Source organism: Colobus angolensis, unplaced genomic scaffold (genome assembly GCF_000951035.1).
Source record: "Colobus angolensis palliatus isolate OR3802 unplaced genomic scaffold, Cang.pa_1.0 Scaffold104, whole genome shotgun sequence".
NCBI lineage: Eukaryota > Metazoa > Chordata > Mammalia > Primates > Cercopithecidae > Colobus > Colobus angolensis.
In genome coordinates, this window is record NW_012111364.1 from 1,567,905 (window position 1) to 1,591,851 (window position 23,947).

At 35.9% G+C, this 23,947-nt stretch overlaps 1 protein-coding gene across 2 annotated transcripts in view; it reads left to right on the top strand.

Moving 5' to 3' along the window:
- DGKB (diacylglycerol kinase, beta 90kDa) overlaps window positions 1-23,947 on the top strand; it is a 766,018-nt gene that overhangs the window by 156,155 nt on the left and 585,916 nt on the right. Inside the window, exons 3-5 of one of the 2 annotated variants that reach the window (XM_011942803.1) lie at window positions 1,597-1,673; window positions 5,368-5,388; window positions 22,660-22,813. In XM_011942803.1, the coding sequence (XP_011798193.1) occupies window positions 1,597-1,673; window positions 5,368-5,388; window positions 22,660-22,813 (252 nt within the window). The remainder of the gene's footprint in view (window positions 1-1,596; window positions 1,674-5,367; window positions 5,389-22,659; window positions 22,814-23,947) is intronic. The other variant, XM_011942812.1, reaches the window with a different exon arrangement.

Consider the following 23,947-nt stretch of genomic DNA (forward strand, 5'->3'; position numbering starts at 1 on the left):
ACTTGCAGGTCGGGCGAGGTGGCTCACGCCTGAGGCCAGCAGATCACCTGAGGTCAGGAGTTCAAGACCAGCCTGGCCAACATGGTAAAACCCTGTCTCTACCAAAAATACAAAAATTAGCCGGGTGCGGTGGGTGCCCGTAATCCCAGCTACTTGGGAGACTGAGGCACGAGAATCGGCTGAACCCAGGAGGCAGAGGTTGCAGTGAGCCGAGATTATGTCATTGCACTCTAGCCTGGGCAACAAGAGCGAAACTCTTACTAAATATATTATAAAAATTAGCCAGGCGTGGTGGCGGGCCCCTGTAATCCCAGCTACTTAGGAGGCTGAGGCAGGAGAATCGGCTGAACCCAGGAGGCAGAGGTTGCAGTGAGCCAAGACCATGTCATTGCACTCTAGCCTGGGCAACAAGAGCGAAACTCTTTCTAAATATATAGTTTCACATACATACACAAACCCACAGAATTTACCATATAAAGAAAGGAAATGGTACATTCCAAGTAAAAGTATAATTCACAAAATATAGGCATTATGTATTCAATGGGCATGTATGAGAGAGTTTTCTAGCAGGATGTTTCAAAAACTAATTTGTAAATTTGTTTTCTGTAACTGGGAAATATTTTGTGGTAGTCTACATATCACTGACTCTTAGCGAAGGTCAACAAGAATTATATGCAAATAGTAGCAAACAGTTTTCCATGCTCTGTTCCATAAAAGAAAACTGGAAAATCCACATATTTCCTACATTTTAATTTTGAGGTTGTTTTTCATTATTATTCAAACTTGATTAAATATTCAGATGACTTATCCATATTTCTTAGCTGTTATTTCCTTCTAACTTAAAAATGCATTGTAATTCTGAGATTTCTCAATCAAAAATTATATTTCAATATGTATAATGAGCAATATTTTAGTAGACTGAATGAATATATCTATATCATATTAATGTATTTAACTTTAATTGTAATAATACTTATGATAATTCTTTTCTGACATTATTTTATTAACTTAAAATTTCTTGTCACCAACTAATAAGATGAAAGGTTTAAAAATAATAGTACTTTTGAAGAAAATAATTTATAATTCTTTTGGTAATATGTCTAAGCTTTGTTTCTTCATTAAATGGGGTAATCTTTACACATAACAAAACTAAAATGTTATTCACAATGCATATATAAGGTAAAATACATGACATAACTAAGTTAAAGCTTACTTACTAAAGCTTTAATTACTAAAGTAAGCTTTAGTTTAGTTGTGTTATGTGTGTAGAGAAAATTCTCCTTAAAAATATCTACAAGATACTAAAATCTATAGCTTCCCTCTAAATGGACTCACCATTGAGGCTTAGCTACACATTTTATTTTTCTTGTCCAGCAGTATTGTTTTTATTTAACGCAGTGATCTTTTTGTTTCTTTGTAATTTCTTTTCCAATCAAATAGCCTTTTAAAAATGGCAAGAGACATTTTATATGTTGGTTTTTAAATTTAGTTTCTGCTGATGCTTATTTACATTTTACGTGGTCTCTGTTTCTGGACTGGGCTATACAATCACAATATGTGCATATAAACAATTTTTGTGTTTTCTGTTTTTTATAGATTCTACAAAGAAATTAAAGGATGTTCTTGAAGAATTCCATGGTAATGGTGTGCTTGCAAAGTATAATCCTGAAGGGGTAAAACTTCTTTTTCTTTATATCAGTTTCATATATATATGCTTGGAAGAGGATATTTCTTAATGAAAAATTCTTGGAAAAATGTATGTGTGTGTGTGTGTATATACACATATACATTATATATGTATGATACAGATGTATGTGTGTGTGTGTGTATATGCACACCATAAACCATTTATCATGTACCATAACATAAACAAAATGAAGTTCATAATGCAATGCTATTCTAGAAGATATATTAAATGTTGTACAATATTTTTCATTCAAATAACTCATCTCTATTGTATGCTTGAAAGAATATGAATCATTTACGTGTAGTGTTTGTTATTTTCCTAGAAGTCAGGAAACAGCATTGGATAAAAGAGAGAAGGAATATGCTTGGCTCTCAGTCTATGACCCACAAATTTCAATCCAAAATGGATATTGGTGTAGGGGTAGGGAGTTACCCCTTTCAGGCAATTATTTCCTTGACCAAGGAAGGATTTTGTGTTGCTTATACCAGGTCTGTAACCTTAAGGAGCCAACTTGTACAAAAAGGGAGGAATTTGTTTTAATCTTCTATTTTACCTTTTACCAATAAGCTTAAGATTTCTTGAAATTATTTTCTTATGAAAACTTTGCATGTCTTGTCAATTGTTTTTGAACACCATGCTTGAATGAATGCCTTTTCCTTCCTAATTGTCTGTTAAGTAATCTATTTAATATTAGTTGAGAGATGTTACATTTTAAATGTTTGATCACCATTACTGTTAGTTCATTTGTAGCTTCAGAAGGCAACATTAGGTTGCTTCAAGCTTCTCTTTGCAAAAGATTCTTTTGTCGGGATGTATTAACTAGATAGATTTGTTTGCTGACTAAAATGTGACTTATTTTTTGCGATTATTGTTTCGATTTTGTATGTTTGCAAAAACAGACTTCTTAATTATCTTTCAATATTGTACTTCCCTGGGATTTATAGAACTTAATTTTAGTTATCATAACCCTCAAGCTATTCAAATTGTTTTGAAATTTCCTATCAGTATTTCTCATAGTTAGCTATTTTTCATGTCATATATTCTTATTCTCTCTACATTCTGGTACATTGTTGTAACTTTTAAAACTCTTTAGGCTGGAATTTATTTTCTTAAAAAATAAAATTAATATTTGCCTATAAATGATGGAGAAAATAAAGGCTATTTAAAGCCATTACCATTTTTCTGTATTGGAAAAAAAATAGATGTTTGACCTACATTTCCCTCATATTGTATTTTTCTAGATGGCATAGAGGAGGGGGAAAATAAAGTTAGCAGCTAAACTTACAAAACTGAGAATTTCAAAGCCTAAGAAAGCAGAGTGGGAAAAGTAAAGATGAATTATAGCACTGAACTGCTATAAGAAACAAATATTGTCATTAGTATTTATATTCACAACAATACTTGAAAACTTATTTGCTTATCTAATCTATATACAGGGATAAAACCTGTTTTTCTCCCTAACGATAGCTGCTGGCTACAAACTCTGTTAAGTGATCTTGTTTGCAAAGCAGCCTTTTTGCTTCAATATTTTTTTTTTTTTATTTATAGGGCTCTCAAGACTTAGTCTTACTGTTATTATATATTTCATGAGAATTATCATTCACTATATGCTGCATTTATTTATTAAGGTAGTTATTAGACACATTATTAGACACACATATCACCCTTTTCAACCATGTTATACCTTTCGTAAATGTACAGATGTATTGTTGAAACATGTTATTAAAATAATGAACAGCTGAAAAACAAAAAGATCTCATTACAACTCAAGAACAATTCTAAATTAAGAGCAAAACCACTTTCTGATCTTAATTAATTTTGATAACATTTTTCCTTCAGAAGAAAATTTTAAGGTTTATATAACCATTTTAAAAACTAGTATGTATCTTCTAAAAGTCAATCAAAAATAATTAGGACTATCTAATGATGAGAAATAAATCTTTATGACCTTAAAGTTCTCTTCAATACATGACCTCATCCAATTTATAAAAAATTACTCTTACAATATGACAGAATTCTTAATGTCAGTTCATATGTGAAGTTATCACTCTCCATTGGCTTGTCAAGTTGACCCCAAAGTTGTTTGCACTGATGACTAGATAATGATGCTCAATTATACAAGAAAAAATGGACAATTGAGTAATCCAGCCTGAATTTGGAATGATAATTAATTCATTGTTTTCCAAAAGGAACATAGCTTGTATCATTTACATAAAATGTATTTGCAAAAATTCAATTGTTTATCCTCGTACAACATAAAGCTATTTAAATGGTACATGTACTATTTTGCTCATAATTCCCTTGAATTACTGAATTTTTAAAGTGCTGGGGATAAAAATTTAACCCAAAAATATGTGACCTGTTGAAGTCTATTTTAATAGAGAAAAAATATTAAGTATAATTTGTGAATGAATCATTTACTTTTAATTCCTATTAAAGATCATTTGATAATCATTACTTGAAGAAATGAATAAGAAAAATCTAAACAATGATCTTAAAGATTCTGTAGGAATAAAAACCTTTCAAAGGCCTGAGATTCCCAAATTAATAAAATTACAAAGTCTTTAAATAAAGAAACTATTTTAAGAAAAGTGAAATAATTTGTCCAAGACTCACCAGCTAGCTCACGACAGTAACCACAACAAAAACCTAATTGACTAGAATCCCAGTTTAAGGCTAATGCCCTGTGCTCTTCACTTCATTGACCAAGCCATAGGAGAAAGGACTGTCCTCTTAGATAGGAAGGAAAAAGGTTAGGGGAAGACATGGGAAGACATTTCTTTTGTAGTGAATGTGGCACTTCCCAGTACACATACATGTTAATGACTCATGCCTGACAAGGGGAGAGAGTCTTATTAGTCTCCACTTACTCTTGTGTAAATAATATAATGTTAAGAACATTATTGCAAGCTAGTTTGTAGCAGAGATCCAGTCTTAGTGAGATTATTCACAGTAAAACATGGTCAGGCCATATAAAGAGTCTCCTGAGGGCAGTAGAATTTGGTAGTATGAAGAGAAGACAGTTTAGCATTCCATGTGTTTTTTTTTTTTCTTTTGGTCTTGGACTTCAGGTTCAATTTCAAATTTTTCCACTCACAGCTGAGATATGGGAAGAAAGTGGCAGATGTGTATAGAAATACATTTTAATCCTTAAGGGTATGGAGAGATGCTAGGTGTGATGCTGATAGAAGGAAACCTTAGGAATGGGAAATACATATTCAAAATCTAACATACCTTTATATACATGGTTATATTTCTATGAATCCTCTAAAATATTTTAATCATACTATGTGTGTTACATATTATATTTATCTAATATCAGAACAGTTTGCTTATTATATACAAAGATTGATCTAGTCATTGATTCTCACATTTTAGTGTACCTCAGAATCAACTGTGGGGCTTGTTAAAACATGGATTGCTGCCTGCCTCTCCCCTACCCCAGGCAGTTTTAGATTCAGTGTTTCTGGGGTGGGGCTTAAGAATTTGCATTTCTATCAGTTTTCCAGCTTATGCTGATGCCGCTGTTTTGGAACCATGTATTGAGACCTATAGATCTAGGGTATGTTTTAAAATCAACTGTAAACTTGAACTTTTAGCTAAATAATCAGAGATATGAGATAATGAGTATAAATTATCTTACATTAACACATGTATTCTTTCTTTCCTTGCATGCACAGAAACAAGACATTCTTAACCAAGTAAGACATTTTCTTTTCTATTAAAGTCTGTCTTTTCTTCCTTTATTCTGATATGATCTATGAATTTCTCATCCGTATCACTGAACTATACTTCTGTACCAATACGATTTCTATAGTATATGAGATTGCCTATAATACTCATAGGTTATAATTGAGTTGAATGTGACACATTTTTTTTAATCAGTCAAAGGATTTGATGCCTTAATAGGAGTTGGTACCTTAATAGACAAAAAGGGTCTCAAGTGTGGCCTTCAGTTTTGTAGACTCTGGAATTAATTTTTCTAATTTCGCCAAGATATATCAGGCTGTGCTATTATACTTTCTTTAGTAAAAGTCTTCATTTTTTAATTTACCATGGGAAATTTTAAAATTGAATTTAAAATGCAGTGATAAGGCTTTGTTTTGTTTTGTGTTGTCTACAGTGCTGTGATAGAATCTGTGGGGGAAACATAACCAAAGAGTTGTTGATTTTTGCCCTCCTGGGAAGATTATTCAATCTGTTGCTTCAACCACTCTCCCTGGAAATCTGTTTTGTAAATTAAGTTTTAGATCAGCAGTTCAGTTGGGTGCACAGAATTCCAACACATTTTCAGGTGCTCTAAATGGATATTTTTCATCACACTAGAGTAGCTATATCAATTGCCTTCGCCACTGTAGAAATATTTCCTACCAAAATGCATGAGTTGTCTAAAACTGTAATGTTGTCTCCTTTGGACAATCTTGGATATGTACTAGCTTCTTCTTATTCTTAAGTTGTTTGATGGTTTTAATGACAACAGCCACAGTAATTTCATGTCCAACATGTAAGGTACAATTATAATATCAGAATGATACTGGTGGACTTAGATACAGGTCCTACATCTTACAATATCCTATAAAGAGGCACTGGTAACATGACAACTCATCGACTGTGGCAACATTTGCTAGCCTCCGTTCAGAGGATAGCCTTTTCCTGATTTCACCTGTGACTTTTCTGGAAACTTGTTTCCCCAAATATGGACTAAGTAGGCTTTATGACACTTAAGAGGCAATCCCGTGGAGTAAATGATTGTTCTCAAGAATGTCATTCAAGAATTGTCATTCAATGGCTTTTGTTGAGCACCCAACAAACACACCTTTCTGCACAACCTGCATCCTTTCTAGAGGCTGTCTGAAAACTCATATCAAAATAAGCTCTAGCTTTTTGGGGGGTCAGCAGAATGAGTTTCTTCCTTCCTGTTCCTTGCCCAGTCTTTGTTTCACGTGCAATGACTTAGCAGGCAAGCAATTGCAGTTACAAAATAGAAAGAATTGACAAAACTGAGGGTATTCAAGGGGAGAAGAATGAGAGCCTGCACATGTTACTGCTCTATGTGTGCTCTTTGTCTAGCAGTGTTCTTTGAGCGTAGGATTTTCTCCGTACATGTTTCCTGTCAGTGGATGTTCCTTGGCCTGAGGCTGAGTTATGCTTTCGTAACTCCACAGGGGCTTTCTTTATTTTTGCACTTGGTACTCTGTAATGTAGTTTCTCTTAATGTGTATACCCTTTACATTCAGACAATATGCTTTTACCCCTTAGTAAGGAACCTGGGGATTCAAAACCTACCTTTTGTAGTGCTGCTGCCTAAAGTAATATTTTAAATGTCTTTAACAAGGATAATGACAATGATATAATTATTAACAATGATATAAAAACCTTTTTACTGTAAGCTATAATTATCCTTCTAGAACCAAATTCAACCCTTTCCATTATGGAAAGCATAAGGAAAGTGTGACAGAGAAAATATGGTCTGAGGAGTCTGACTGAACTGAATTCATCTTAACGGGCCTTGGACAAGTTTTCTATCTGTCGTTTGTTCACCTATAAAACGAAGAGAGTATCAGCCTTATTGGACTGTTAAAAGGGTTAGATTCTAAAGTTTATGTATAATAAATAGCTCTGCGTCTTGCACATAACAGGTTTTCCACTAATGTTTAGAGACAGTGGCTATGGTCATACTTTAATGATCAATGTGATTTCATAGAAAAATTCCAGAGCACATGCCAAAGATAAGAGTGAGAATACTGGAGATATACCACCAACAAATTCTGTTTCCTTCATTTTCTCAGGACCTCATTTTCTCATTTTAAATTGAGGAACTATAACTCTGATGTCTTCTGCACTCAAAAATAATTTCCTTCCACCACGTGGTAGGAGTAGGGATCATGCCATGTAATTTGCTTCCCCTCCCAAACCTGGCCACAATCCAGAGTGCTGTCCTGGTAGCAGAACTATTATCTGTTGTATTGCTCCACTTCCTACAACTACATGGTGCTAGGACAGTTAGTTAGCAAGGAACAGAAGAAGCATGTTAACCAGTATTTCTGCTTCTCTTCCCTATTACCATCAATACAGTTTCAGTGATGTTCCTCTTCTTATCAAATCTATCTACAATTATAAAATATAATTATACCAATTGTGACCAATTGCTTTCTTTACAAAGAAGTTTGAAATCAAGCATAAATACATTTGGGAAATAAATAAACAAATAACTCTCCTTAGTTTAATAATATAATGCCAACTTTGAAAAGTGGTATTTAAATTCACATTGTAGAATGTTTGTTCTTTCATTTCTTTAATAACATTTATTAAACAATTGGTGTAGAATTTAAAAATTAATGTTGGGGTTTCTAGGTGATCTTTGTACTTTTCCAAATATAAGTTAAAAAGTTAAAACCAACATTACTCTGTCACATCTAAATTTTATTTTTAGGGTTTATCTGTTGTTTTTACTTGCGTTTTTTCATCATTATAAGTAGCTTTTTTGGCCAAGTATGGTGGCTCATACCTGTAATCCCAGCACTTTGGGAGGCCAACACGGGCCAATCACTTGGGGGTCAGGAGTTTGAGACCACCCTGCCAGCCTGGCCAACATGGTGAAACACTGTCTCAACTAAAAATGCAAATATTAGCTGGGTGAGGGGGCAGGCGCCTGTAGTCTCAGATACTGGGGAGCCTGAGGCAGGAGAATCACTTGAACCCAGAAGGTGGAGGTTGCAGTGAGCCGAGATTGTGCCATTGCACTCCAACCCGGGCAACAGAGTGAAACTCCATCTCAAAAAAAAAATAGACATAGCTTTTTCAAGCAAAAGAGCATTGCAGGGTACTAAAGGAATATAAATCTAGACATTTTGGTAAAAATGCTTAGAATGTCTATAAAGTTTAATTTTTATAGGTGAAAGAAATCATAAATCATATTTTTAGGTGAACAAGTTAAATTTTCCATTAGAAAAACACCTCCAGTAGCAATATGGACCATGGACTTGGGTAGAAGAGAAGACTAGATATGAGTTATGGAGGCAGTCCAATCAAGTAAGAACATTAGATGACAATGGGCATCAGAATGGAGGCGGAGGTTAGGCAGATTTGAACACATTTCAGATATATGACCCAAAGTAATAGGTTATACTTTGAACACCAAAGGGTACAAAAACAGTTACAGTCAACACAGGGTTATCAAGAGTGAGAAATTGAATAATCATACCATTACTTTTAATTGTTAGACCTTATTTGTGTATATCTTTTTTTTTATCTGAAATGGCAGACCAATTTGACACAGCAGTAAATGCATCTAATACTGATAAACCAGTGGGAAATTACCTTGTACCATGTGTTATTATTGCAAAATCTGTTTAGAAAATTATACTTTAATTATAACATAATGCACATTGAAGTTAGAAATATTTATGTCTTCAGTGTCAATTAGAAACTTTTGGTGTTGGGCAATTTAAGGAAATTTTCTGAGCCTCAGTTTCTTTGTCCATAGGTATTGTGATGATTAAATGATAGCACACATATAACATACTTAGTGCAGTTCCTAAAACATAGTAACATGTGAATAGTGTCACATAATGAGGACCTATAATGTAAAAGACTGTGTGATGCAAAATCGTGTTGGATCATATAGCCCTTCAGGAAAAAGAAGTTTTTAATTGTCTTTCTACTGAGTCCTCATAATTGTAGTCTTAGGTAAAGCTAGAGTTAGTGGAGTATGTGCCTCTGAAGTGCTAAAATAGTTTTCATTTGCCAAAACTAATTTAAAAATTAAAATTCAAGGTTTTCACACTTTGCACTCTTTCTCTTCAAAGGAACTATCTATATGACAGATTTAGGGGACTATCAAGGAACTCTCTGAAATTTGAAATAATGAATAGTCAATTGCAGTGCAAGATAAGCATAAGAAATGCAATATTTAAAATATAAATTTTTCTAAATGAATTTTAATATAAAAAATTGTATTTTGAAATCTCAGTAAGATAGCCATGCTGCATATTTAATCAATATACTTTCACTCAGTGACCTTCATATCAATTTTTAAAATTTAATATAATTAGTTAATGATATAAATTAGAATGCAAAATAGAAATGGAAACTGTAAAAAAAAACTTCTGATTAATTTAAATTATTATCTATTTAATTTCATCAGAGTTCTTTGCTCAGTAAGTGTATAGTATTTTACACATATAGGTACTCAGTTAACATTTGTTGATAGACAAAGTGATTTCTTTGTGGTTTCAAACAGTTACTTTAACTATAATAGTTGAATGAGTCATTTTTGTGTTTTAGGGATCATTTATTAATTTGTGGTGAATACAAGTTAGAAAAACATAAAAACTGCCCATAGGCTATCTTTTGTCTGATACTAATAAGTGTTATCATGGTCACATGGTTCTGTTAAAATATGAGTCAGATTATGAAATTTCCTACTAAAAACTTACTCCACGTTAAAGCTATAACTCTCTTTTGATGATCTAATATCCTGTATGCTCTGCCCGGTCCACACATCACCACAGCTTGAGTCTTTGACCTTGTATTCTATTACTCTAGTCCTCCCTCACTCCTGCTCCAGTTTCCTGCTCCTCCTCACTGGCTCCAATGGAAATTTCTCTGGAACAGGAGCATCCTTATAACTCAGGGCCATTGTACTACCTGTTTTCTCTGCCTGAAATGTGCTTTCTCCAAATATGTGCAAATATGTGCCGCATCACCTTTAAATCTTTACTGAAAGAATAGCTTCTCATTTCTTGATAATTGGATTTAAAAAACTGCAAGCACATTCCCCCAAGAAATCTTTTTCTTCTTTATTTTTTTCTATAGCACTTAATACCATTAGGCATTGTAGATTCAGCACATTAATGCTGCTGTTTCCTTATTCCTTTCATTAGAAGCTAAGCTCCCTCACGGAAGGAATTTTGTGTGTTCTAGTAACATCTTTACCCAAACACCTAGAACAGAGCCTGGTGCTGAGTGGGTGCTCAAAGAACACTTTTTGAATATGAGAAAATCTACAACCCAAAACTACGAAAAGAAATTAAGGATAGAGTGATGACATTCATTTTCATTCACTTTGAATCTGCTTGGATGAATGCTAGTGTCTTCTCTTTAGTATTAACAAGGATTTAAAAACAAAGGATCCAGATGGTCAGAAATAATAATGAAAGGCATATAGAAATGTGCCTTGAATCTGTGCCAATTTGGCAGCGACATCTGAGCAGCTCCCTCAGTCAGTATTCTTTACAAATTCTCTGTTATCTCCCTAAATAGTCTGTGGTTGTTCCTTAAGGAAAAAAAAAAAAAATGAAAAAGCAGTTTCTAAAATTTTGAACATTTGTGTGTGTGTGTGTGTGTGCGCGCGTGGATGTGTTTGAGCCTACAGCAATTCAATTTTTGAGTAGTCATTCAGTTAAATCTGACTCAATTTTCATCATTAATGGCTTCATTGATATGCATATAAATGATCTCATTCTATTTAAAGGTCACAGTCTTCCAAAAGCAATTCTAACGCTGTTACATGACAGCCGTAGAAACTCTGATGCCTAAATTTGGAAATTTTCTTGTAAGTCATGATCTAAGGAAAATGTACAGATGAGGATATCATCCACTTATTAGAAATATCTAATAATATAGACAACATAGAATTTTAGGAGATATTTGAAAAGACTTTACTTACAAGAGAAGAAAAGGGACGGGTTAACCAGGAAACTCATTGAAGACACATTTCTCAGTGAACTGAAAACTCTGAGTTAGAAAATTAAAAAAAAAAAAACCATTAACCAGGCATGATGGCACAATCCTGTGGTCCCAGATACTTGTGAGGCTGGGGTGGAAGGATTGCTTGAGTGCAGGAGATTGAGGCTGCAGTGAGCTATGACTGGGCCAGTGTACTCCAATCTGGGCAACAGAGAGAGACCCTGTCTCAGAAAAAAAAAAAAAAAAAAGAAGAGGTTTGTGTTTTCTCACATTGTAAGCCCTATCTATTGCCAGAAAATGTGAGATAAATTAATTTTGCTCCAAAGAACACAGTGAAGAAGTTTGAGAAAGAAATTTACATTGTCAGTAATACTTTAGCAATAAATATTGTGATGTCATCTTGTAGAAATAATTTAAGAATTGAGGAAATTTTTACTTCATTCTTATATCTGTAATAGGCTTTTATCTTTCAAAGGAAGATTTGCTTTTTAGAATTATTGCCATATAAAAGTTGTTATTTGTCGGTTACCTGACACAGAAATGTATAGCAAAGTATTTGAGACACACAAAACCTGAAGTTTTTATTCAGAAAGATGCAATGAACTTTACAGTTTTCTGTACCAATAAAAAGGCAAATTGGCTGGGCATGGCGACTCACACCTGTAATCCCAGTATTTTGGGAGGCCAAAGCAGATGGATCACCTGAGGTTAGGAGTTCATGACCAGCCTGGCCAACATGGTGAAACCCTGTCTCTTTTAAAAATACAAAAATTAGCTGGCATGGTGGTGGGCACCTATGATCCCAGTTATTAGGGAGGCTGAGGCAGAAGAATCACTTGAACCCAGGAGGCGGAAGTTGCAGTGAGCCAAGATCATGCCATTGCACTCCAGCATGGGGGAGAAGAGCAAGACTTCATCTCAAAAAAAGAAAAAAAGGCAAATTAAGATAACTTAAAAAGGTATCTAAGCTTAGGACAGTGCTTCCTTTAACCTACTCCTTTTATTTATTTTATATATTATGTTCCCAAGTGCATGCTAAGTGCTTTACATCAGTTTTTATTACATTGAGACAACTCTGAATGATTGATTCCTTTTTTTATATATATAGAGTCTCTGCCTCCAAGGTTCAAGTCATTCTTCTGTCTCAACCTCCCGAGTAGCTGGGACAATAGGCACATGCCGCCATGCCTGGCTAATTTTTTTATTTTTAGTAGAGACGGGGTTTTGCCATGTTGGTCAGGCTGGTCTTGAACCCCTGACCTCAGGTGATCTGCCTGCTTCAGCCTCCCAAAGTGCCAGGTATGATCCAACATGCCCAGCCTGAATAATTGATTTCATATACCAGTTTATATGGAGGGAATTAAGACTTAGAGCTGTCAAAAAATAAAATAGTATTTTGCTTGCTAAGCCAGAGAGAACTACACTTCAGAAATTTCAGAAAGTCTTCCTGAGTGCTGAAAAAAGAAGAGTCAAGAAGAAATGTATTGCTTATTAGGAGAAATGCCAATGATTCAGGAATTTTTACTCCTTAGTTCAGCTAAATCCAGGTTCTTGTCTCACAACCAGGAAAAATTAAGCATGTGGACACATTGAAGGCTGAGGAGAGCAGAATTTATTAAATGAAAGGAAAGTGCTCAGAAAAGAGAGAGTCCTACACACAGGTTTTCACCTCACTAATTGAATACCAGGCCACCACACATGAGATGAAGAGGTCAGGCTCTTCCCCTGCATAAAGCACGAATTTCTGGTGGCTTTGCCCCATCATTCCAGTGCACATGTGGGTCCTTAGTCTGAGCCACTACACATTGATTCATTTCCCTACTGAGCATATATCAAGGGACAGAATTTTTCTCTGTGACCATGCTTAGGCAAGCCCCCCTGTGCACAATGGCCTGGGTGGATCATAGGTTCTCTGCGGACCCTCCTTTATCTGTCTAGGCATTTTTCTGCCTCCTACCTCTATTATTCTCCCCTCTGAAGTGGTACGCAAGAGGTACTGCAGTTAGAATAGGGATGAAGACTGATCTTAACTACTTCCTGCTGTTAGGGGGCGCTGTTTTGGATATATGGCAGTCATAACTCTCTCAAAAGCCTATTTAAGGTTCTCTGTTAAAAGGGGCCATCATTCGAGACTCTGGTTTTATGACCGCTTGGAGTTTGATGGCCTGAAGGTGAGAACAGACAAACGGGGTTATCAGAAGACATATATTAAAACCAAACAAAGAGGGATGGGTAAGGGCAGCTCAAAAATCCTAAGGCTGCCTGCATGTCCAGAAAGCTGATGGCTATAATTATGCCTGCAAGATTTGGTTGCATGGGGCTTGACTTTGGTTATCTCCTTTCCTCTTATTTTCCCAGAGGAACGTCTGGGTTATGGGCACCCTATTTACTCCTATCATCTGTCGGGATTTGCAGGATAATTTTTCAGAATTAAAATATTGATCCAGATTATTACATTACCTATGCATTTTGTTTCTTCTGAGTTATAGCCAGAAATTGCCAGTTGGTTCACAGGAATAAGAGGGTTAATCTAAAATGTAGGCAAAAAAATAAAAAAATAAAAAATAAAAACAACTAATGAGACTAGAATTTGATGACAAATGTGTGATAAGTTTTGAAACATAATTTTTCTCTCTCCAGTCCTCATTTTTGTTAAAAACAAATCATGATAAGACTGAGTTGTTTGCAAAATACACTTCAGTCTTATACTTGGCCTGACAATTTGCATAAATTGCAGCAAGAATAATTATTTTTACATAGGCTTTTAAAATTGCTTTCGATGGAATTCTGTTCCATAAGGAATCTCAGATAGGACTTGTAAAGTCAAGGCCAGCCATGGGTTAGTACCCTCAAATACCTAAGAATTGGGTGAATTCTTCTCTTCTTGAGGTCCCTAGAATATAGAGTTTGTGGGCCCATTAGAAAGTGACGTTCTTTACTCATCACAGATTAGGAACCCAGATCGAGGACTGTGTAGACAAGGTATGAATCCAGTTTTCCCAAGGGGCTTTTATTGGCTCTGCAAGTCGAGCTTGATTCCTTAAAGGGAAGCATACCTCTCCAGTCAAAGCCTTAGTAAAACAACCAGTTTCTCCAATTGTGTACTGTTGCCAAAGAAAATGAATTCTTATTGCACTGATGCAAATAACCATATTTCCATAAGTTAAGAATACTCACAGATAGTTTCCAAATTTTAGAGGAACCAGGCAAAGAGAAACAAGTATGCTCCAAATTTTGTTCACATGAGTATACCTTACTCAATTATTAAAGACTGTAAATAGCTAAAAATAAAAGTTTTCTTGACTCTGAATAACAAAACAAGGATCAGCAATGTTTCAAGCAAAAAGTTTTAAAAAGGATTACTTCAGTTTTCTATTAGTTCAGTCCATTCAGTTAAATCTTGTTCTGCTTGATATCCGTGAATGTTTCAGCTCTTCATGAGTCCTGTATGTTTTTCCTTTAGTCCAATGTTACAGTCTCCAACGTTATCAGAAACCTGTGTTTGAGAACACCCATCAAAGTTTTATAGCTGATTATAAACCATCTTTTGAAAATGATCAAAAGAAGACAATTGTGAATAAAAAAAAATGACCAGGGTAGTTACAGTCAGAAATGTGATTGACAAAATGTGGTTATCTCTGTGGTTTACAATAACTTAATATAATAACCTTAATTGTGATTGATAGCATATACTCAAACATTAGAATTTTAGAAATCTCATACAATTTTGGGACATATGCTAGCATTATTCACTAAAATATAACCCAAAGAAAATTAAACATCATTTTGGCAATCCTGTGTACCTAATCATGTTAAAGTATTCTGTTTACCTCTCTTCTTCTGGATGCTCTAGAGACCCTCTGTAGCATCCAAAAGCTAGGGGTCAGGAAAGACAACCTTGAAGCTGAAATTTGATTTGGGGAAGGCTGTTAAATGTTAGAGGTTTAAAACATTGATAATTTGAAATACAATCCCAGTTAGTTATTTTGTTAAAATGATGACTCAAAAATTTTAAAACAGGGAAAACCTTTACTGATTAAGAGGAAGGACTTAACTTTTCAAACAATTTGTCTCCTGTTTTCTCTTTCTTTTCCTTGACAGTCTATTTACAAGGCAAATTAAAATCATTCATTATTCTTTACTATTACATAAAAATATTGAACAAGGGAGAGAAAGCCAAATTTTACCCTTACATTAGTTTATTATTAACCCAAATTTTCTAATGAAACCTTATAGACAATTCTATACAGTCTAAACCAGTTTGACCATAAGGTAAGATTCTTAAAAACCTTTTATAACCCATTACAAAGTTTACTAAAGAACAGATTAGTGCCTTAAGAAAATCTTGTTGTGCTTTTATTTCATTGTTCAGTTTACAGAAAAAAAAAAAAAAACATATAATGTCCTTTGAATTTAGTCTATGTTCATAGAATTTCTTTTACAATATTAAATTTAGAAAACTTCCACAACTTGTTTAAACCTTTAGCTTGACCTTATCTAATTTAAAACAATCCTTTAACCCTAGGCAAAAATTTACTTACATTTCCATGCCTTCTTATAATCCTTTACTGAAAATACATTTTACTATTCTTACACACCTTGCATGTATATCTATTTTCAGTGGTGGTCTCAATTACATGTTATAATGGTAACTCTTAGCAATTTTTAACTTTAATGTAAAATCCAGTAAGTTGTTTTAATTATGCACTAGGCACCAATAAAGTTTGATTCCTTCTAGCCTGTTCAAGGGTTTGGTTAATTCTGTATGTCCTCAGGCCTTACCAAGTTGCAAAGAGGCAAGTTGAATAGTCCTCAAAGGCCAAAGAAGCAGTTTACAGCCTTAAAACATTTAGCAAACTTAGTATCTGACTTGCACAATTTAGACCACCTATTAAAATTTTAATGACATTTGAATTTTACCAATAATCTTTAAGACTTTTTATTTCTCAAAGATTAAAACTACATGAACTAAAAGGTATAACAGCTTTTATTTTCCTTGAAAAAATATTTGATCTAGTGCTTATTTTTCTTTAGGCCAATTAATTAGAATGCTTTTATATAAAAATCACATATATAACTATATAGACAAAGAAGATCCAGTAGTTTTAAGATTTTTCATTTGCCAATCTCCTAATTGGATAATTGGCCTGAGGGCAGAGCCCTTTAAGAAACAGAGGTAACAGTACCTAATAAGCAGATATAGGTGGAAGACAATAACAGATTTTGAAAGGGATTATCTGCCTCTAATTATTGGGATTCCATGAGGAAAACAGAGGTTTCTCCAAAAATAGAATACATTATATCTTTTCTGTTTTTCCCAAGTAGTTTCAGTTCATCAGAAATTATCTTAGGGTGTCTCATGAGTTCATTAAGAGTGGCAAGACAAAATGGAGAAAAAAAGTTCTGTTGATGGTGAAAAAAACTTTCTCAGAAAAACAAGATCCATGAAGAGAAAGACATAAAGGCCTTTTAAATATCCCTATAGCTTGGATATCCACTTTTAATTAAGTTGAACATTCTTTAAGAAAATCCTTTTAAATCCCTGGCTCTCAACTTTAGCCATGCCAAATGGCTCATATTTATGACTTTTGAACTTTCCCAAAAGTAACCTCACAGGTGAAACCAACAAGCCTCAAAAGGTTATGATTTAACTGCGAGTGTATGAGGTATTTTCAAAGGGGTGGTAAGCAGTTTTTACAAAAACTAGAACCTTTAAGGGTAGCTCAGAGAAAGGAAGATTCACAAAAGAAAGCTAGAAGTTGTTCATGGAGTGGGAGAGAATCAGCAAATGGCAGAAGTCACATAGGTATCTACCGGAAACTACTCATTCCCTAAGCCAGGACTGATCCCAGGCTGCCACTGTAAAATGGCAGAGATGAAAACAACATACTGCCACATGGCTACAAGTTACCCTTCCAAGGATATAAAACAAGATGGAGACCTACAGAGTAGTTTGATATTGGGCAGTTTGCAAGGCTGACTTGAACAGTGGGCTTATGGGGTCCTAGGTCCTTATCCCATCCTAAAGTACTCCTCTTTCTGAAAGAATGATACAGAAAGACATGCAAAGCACACCAGATTGGCTACAGCTTGAGACCAACCTCATAAATCCTTTTTGATTAGTCATAACTTTACAGAGAATATAAACAGTGATCCTTACCTTTCCTTTTACTGGTTTGCACAGGGAGAGGGAGGCCAAAAGTCTGACTGTTATAAAATATTTTCTTTCTTTGCTGGCATGTCAGGCTTCTGGGTTCCCCTCCCCTGAGCTCAACTCTAAGCCAACTAGTTTAAGGTTTGAGAAATAAACTTTTCACAGGTTGAAGGATGCATCCGAGAGGAGTGTCCTGTAGTATGGAGACACGATTAACCATCTGTGAAGAGAGGACCAAGGGGGAAAAAGAAGGCATTTTTTCCAAAGGAGCCCCAGGGCTCAGAATGTATCTGTAAGGGGCACAGACTGAAGATGAATGGCTACTCATCTAGAAAGAGGGGAACAAGGTGTCCCTGGTTCCTTTCTTTTCCTAGTGAATGCCCAGGGTACGTGAGAGAGCGAAGGAAAAAGCTTCCTCTTTCCTTCTTTCATCCTTATATCCCCAAGTCCTGGTGACCACAACAGGGTGCCATCCATGGGTGTCAATGCAGCTTTCACTCATGTTAACAGGTGGGCCTAGGGCATGGGATTATCCACACTTCCCCATGCACTCACTGCCTTTCCCTCTGCTATAAGTAGCCTTTGAGTTCCCAAAACCTCATTTACACCATGGATACTAGCATGACCTCTATCCATGAAATGGGAGGCTTGGCTTAATCAACTGGAATTAGTCATACTCATGTGTGGTGTGTGCCTTTTAACTTCCGTTGTTGTCTGCTTCTGTATCCCTAAGATCCAGTTTTCTTTCCTAGAGCTTCAATCCAAAGCTTGGAATTGAGTTAGGGACAAAAGAATTGCCTCCCTATCATAAGCCAGATGCAAAGGTGAAGCTCTAAAATTGGGTCCTCTCAAACAAGAGAGAGAAAAGGGTGTCCTGTGTGTTGGAGTCCTGGCCTAATAAAACACCTTTCAAGAAAAATCCTTTAGCATTGAGAAGCCCTCTGTACTCACAGGGCTGTGTTATTAGGTTGGTGCAAAATCAGTTGTGGTCCCTGCCAATCTAGGTAATAGCAAAAACTGTAACTACCTTCACACCAGTCTATGAACTCCTGACATGGTGGAGAAAAGAAAGAAAAAAAAAAAAAGAAAAGCTTAAGCATAGGGCAGGGAAATGCCTGGGGAAGAAACCTCTTGTTCTTATGCAAACAGAGAGAACATTTTAATTGTTGTCCCACCCAGCTGGACCCCTTGGCCAGGGGAGAGGAAGACTGTATGGATGTGTGTCAGGGAACACTGGTCACCTGTCTGCACAGGGTCTCTGGCCCCCAATATTGCCCTGGGGCCCAGGCAGCAGCTTCAGCTCAGTCCCACTCTGCATGGCTGTTGGACGCCGAGTGTACATACAGCAGACATGGCCATGTGCCCCAGCAGGGAGGGAATGGGGCAAAGGGAGCCACCACTTTCACATCTTTCCCATGTGGCAGCCATTGGGGTTGGGGTGGAACACGCTTGATATTGTAAAAGAAAAGATAGGTGCCATTACAGTCCTGAAAAAAAAAGAAGAAAAATGCCTCAGCAAAGACTGGGTTGGACTGAGGCCGACATTCCCAAATCCAAGAGTGACGCAGGGGATGCAGTTTCCTCTGCCTTCAGAAAAAGTCTGAGGACTGGAAGGCCTAGAAATGAAAGTGAAAGGAAGGGTTCACATTTTACTCACCCTTCCTCATGTCCCCATATAGGCCACCAAATGATGCAGGCATTTTTGGTTCTTAATTCAGCTAAATCTTGGTGCTTGTCTCATGACCAGGAAAAATTAAGCATGCAGACACATTAAAGGGTAAAGAGGGTGGAATTTATTAAGAGAAAGGAAAGCTGTCAACAAAGAGAGGGGTCCTGCATTCAGATTTCCACCTCACAAATTGAATACCAGGCCACCACACATGAACTGAAGAGGCCAGGATTCTCCCCTGCATAAAGCATGACTTTCTGGTTGCTCCACACCATTTTTCCAGTGCACATGTGGGTCCTTAGTCTGAACCACTCCACAATGATTTATTTTCCTTACTGAGCATGTGTTAAGGGACAGAATTTTTCACCATGGACATGTTTAGACAGGCCTCCTGTGCACAATGACATGGGCAGATTGGAGGTTCTCCGAGGACCCTCTCTTATCTGCCAAGACATTTGTCTGTGTCTTGCCTCTATCAATAGATATTAAAGTTCATTTTTCCTTTTGGCTGGTTATTTTTCTGTCTTTCATCATTAAATTACAGGCAGTGATTTTAATGACCATCTACCTGGGTTCTGAAAGGCTCTGTAAAGAGCACACACTTGAGATCTGGCATGCTTTTCCTTCAAAAGAACAGATATATTCCTTGCCCCATATCAGTTAGGTGGTGAGTGGAAGTATTAGAATTTGAAACACAATTGCTTTATTCTGAACTCTTTGTTTTTGTTGGTTTTGTTTGTTTGTTATGTTACCAAGTTAAAATCTTGGCTTGAAAGAAGTGTTTTAAGGTATAATTATGGTCCAAAACAGATCCAGAGAAAAACTTTCACTAATTTCTAGTCCTTTACTACTTCCAGAAGTTCACATTTTATTATCAGCTTTTAAAATAGCAACAAAGACAACAATGAACCGTGCATGGCTTGTTAAATGCATATGAAAACATGTGAAGTAATGTGGCTTTTAGGCTTCTTCTTCAAATATTGTTTGGAATTGTGAATTTTTAAAATGGAGATTCTTTACACAAAAATTGATTTAATTACATACAATGTTTACTGTGTGCCAGATGTCATTCAGATGCTTTAAAAATAGTAAATAATATGTTCCTCCTAACAAATCAAGAAGTAGGTGTATTATTCTCATTTTATAGATGAAGAAATTGAGGCACAGAGAGCTTAAATTGTCCACAGTCACACAGCTTGTGTTGGATTCAAGAGTAGATCCAGGTAGTCTGACTTCAAAGACCATGCTCCTTATCATCTGTTATGTTGCTAAATAAAATACTGACTATGGAAGACCTGGGAATAGAAGGAAGTGCTACCATAAGTAACTTTGCTTCTAACCATAATGCTTGTGAATATTTTCATCCCACAGACTTCCTGCAACTTTGCAATAAAATCAACTCTTGGTTCCTCGTGGGCCTTTATACATGTTGAAGATTAGCTATCAATTTTGGTCACTCACCCAAATGAATGTGGAATACTTCTCTTTAATAGGCCGTCTCTAAGGAGCTCTCTTAGTAAGAGTAGGTGCTCATTTTCAAGGAAACTATTTGGATCTCATGTCTGACTGTTGGCCTAATTGCCATGTTTTTAAGTGTTGGCTGAATTCATTTTAGCAAATTGCTTTTTTGGAAGTACTACTCCTACCTGAGGCTATTCTTCACATTTTTTATATTATTTAGAGTTTTTAGTTATGTAGTTCACTCTTCTACTAGGATTGACAATCTTCTTCTTCTTCTTCTTTTTTTTTTTTTTTTGAGACAGAGTCTCGTTCCATCACCAGGCCGGAGTGTAGTGACACAATCTCAGCTGACTGCAACCTCCACCTCACAGGCTAGAATTAACAATATTCTATGGTGGTGTTAGTAATTTATTAAATATGGAAGAAAATGAAGTCTTCTTACTGCCACCAAAATAAATATCTGAAGTGTCCTTGTGAGAATCAATAAGCAAAGTGAAACTAAATTAAAAAGTTAGACTAAGGTATAGGCAGAATCTTGGGACTATTAATAAATAAAGTGGTTGGTTTCATTGTTTTGTTGTCTGAGATTCTATTAGGTAAAAAGGCAAATATCGTATGTAAACTTAATTGGCACATGATCAAATCTATACAAATTTACTATCTCTAATGTTATTCCTGAATGTCATATTTAATTTTAGGTTTGTCTCAAATAATGCAATAATAAAATTGGTCATTCTCCATGTCTTTCCCCCAGTATTATTACATTGGAAAAACAAACTTTCTATTCCAAAGTAAATTTTATTCTTACCTGCCAGGAATGTGAACAGAACTGAGAGTATCAGCCAGCCAAATTTCCTCTTTGTCCTATTTTCAGTTGCATCTCAGCACATTAAACTGGGAAAAAAAATTGCCCTTCAAGGACTTACTATCAAGCCCATCCCTTGCACTCTCTTGATCTGGGTACATGTGGCTTTATTCCAGCCTCTTTTCTGTAGGTCTTCTAGTCCTTTCAAATGCCCTACTGGAGAGAACTCAAGACCACTCCATTGGCCTTCTCCTCCATGTGGTCTACATCTGTTTCCCAGAAAATAATCATGCACCATTGTTCCTGCAGTCACGAGGAGTTTTGGCCAACTTAAAATAGCACCATTTTCTTGCCTTTGTCCCCAGAGCACCCATGTGCTTGTCCTCAATTTCCTAGGAAGGAGTCAGATCCTGGCCCACTGCCTTCATCTGCAGGAGAAACCAAGCTCTTCACTATGGCTCCCGTGAAAGGCTCTCATTAAGCTTGAGATTGGAAGTTGTCTTCTATCACCATTTCCCCTAATGGGCGTGGAGATCCTAACACCACCAAAATTCTCTCCAAATAAATGTCTACTCATTTATATAGTTCTACAATGAGTATCAGAGAGTAAGTTCTTAAAAGATGTTTCTTTGGAAAGTCTACATATGTAGTTTGAGAAGGTTATATCAATTGAGCTTGGCATTTAGTTGACACATTAAGGTTAACCTCTTTTTACATTGTCAAAAGCAATAATCACCATTAGTGACAAGCAAAAAAGATGGAAAATTCCTTTCTCTCTGAGTGCCTGTTGTATATAAATGACTCTGTATTGGCTTGTTCACAGTGATCGCCTGATTTAATCACTGCAACAACTGTGTGGGGTGGGATTATTATTATTCCCAATTTAGACAGGAGGAAACTAAGTTTCAAAGAGTACATTTTTCAAGGCATTACAGATACTGTGGAAAAGGAAATATCTAACTAGAAACTTATTCCTCTTCCTGCTATGCCATCACAGGTAAGACATACATATCCCAATGCCAATGTTAGCCCAGGACGGCCCACCCTATTTCTCAAATAGGCACTTTCCTTTTGTTAAACCTGGATATAAAAATAGTTTGAGGTCATTTCTACTTCTAATGATTTTGAACACAGCACAAAATTTTAACATTTGGTTGGATCTTAAAGTATATGTTTAATTTTTTTTTTTCCAGACAATAGATTTTGAAGGTTTCAAACTATTCATGAAGACATTCCTGGAAGCTGAGCTTCCTGATGATTTCACTGCACATCTTTTCATGTCATTTAGCAACAAGTTTCCTCATTCTAGTCCAATGGTAAAAAGTAAACCTGCTCTCCTATCAGGCGGTAAGTTTACTTACTTTAAACGTTTATATAATACAAATTTCAAAGGCTAAATAAATATCTAGTTATCGTAAAAAAGAATGATGATTTGCATAAAAATTGTTTTGTTGCAGGATTTAGACTTTCACAATAAGATCGTGTGAGTTATTTAAAATGTTTCCAGTATAATTATAGCTAATTAGAGAAAATATAATTTTTCCTTATCTATCACTTGCTTTAGAATTCTATGTTAGGTAATAATTTGAAGAGATTTTCCATCAAATTTGGAAAACTGCTCTTTTTAAATAGCTAGATAAGTATAGATTGCTGAGTATTTGAAAATGTGGTCACAAAGCAATTATATCTAAAAAACTTATAATATTTAATATCTGTTGTGCTAATTGCCAATATACTTTCACATATTTAGATTTGTAAGCGCAGAACAGAGATTTGATTTTTCTTTTAGATACCTTAAATTTGTGTCACCGTAGAGATGGTGGTTCTCTCATTATGGGTAGATTTTTAGGATGCATAATTACATTAATACCTGTTGTATAAATCTCCCTCCAGTCAGGAAAACAGAAATTTCACTGTATTACCCAGTGTAAAACAGTGTAATTAGTTAAACTGTTTTGAGGGTTGAAAAAGCAAAAAGAAAACACAGGTGATGTAGATAGACTCACAGGAAACATGAGCTGCCCTTAGATGGCGATAATCACAACCCAGAAGCCCTGAGGAAGGATTCCCTGGAGCTGGGATGCAATTCTGAGGTGAGGGGTTGCCTAGCAGACCCAGCTCTTGTGCTTCTGTGGCAATAATAATTCCCGGCTGCCTCTGGAATTCAAGCTCGGGAATTCAAGACGGGTCTATAGCCCAGGAACTCAGACCTGTGAGGAGGGTGCATCACCGTGGCCTGTCCCAGATTGCCTAGCGGGGAGCTCATTGTGCCTTTGATGGTGTGAACATGAGCTAGAGACTAGAGCCTACACTGGACAACCCACTGCGGGGCTGAACGGCTGCAGAGATTCAACAGGAGCAGCAGGTTCTCTCTTGGTCCACCCCTTCTCCCCCAACTCCCCACCCCACTGCCCCAACCCCTGTGCCTTCTCATCTCTCTCTAGTGTCCTCTATGGACAGAACAGGAATCCACTCTGTTGA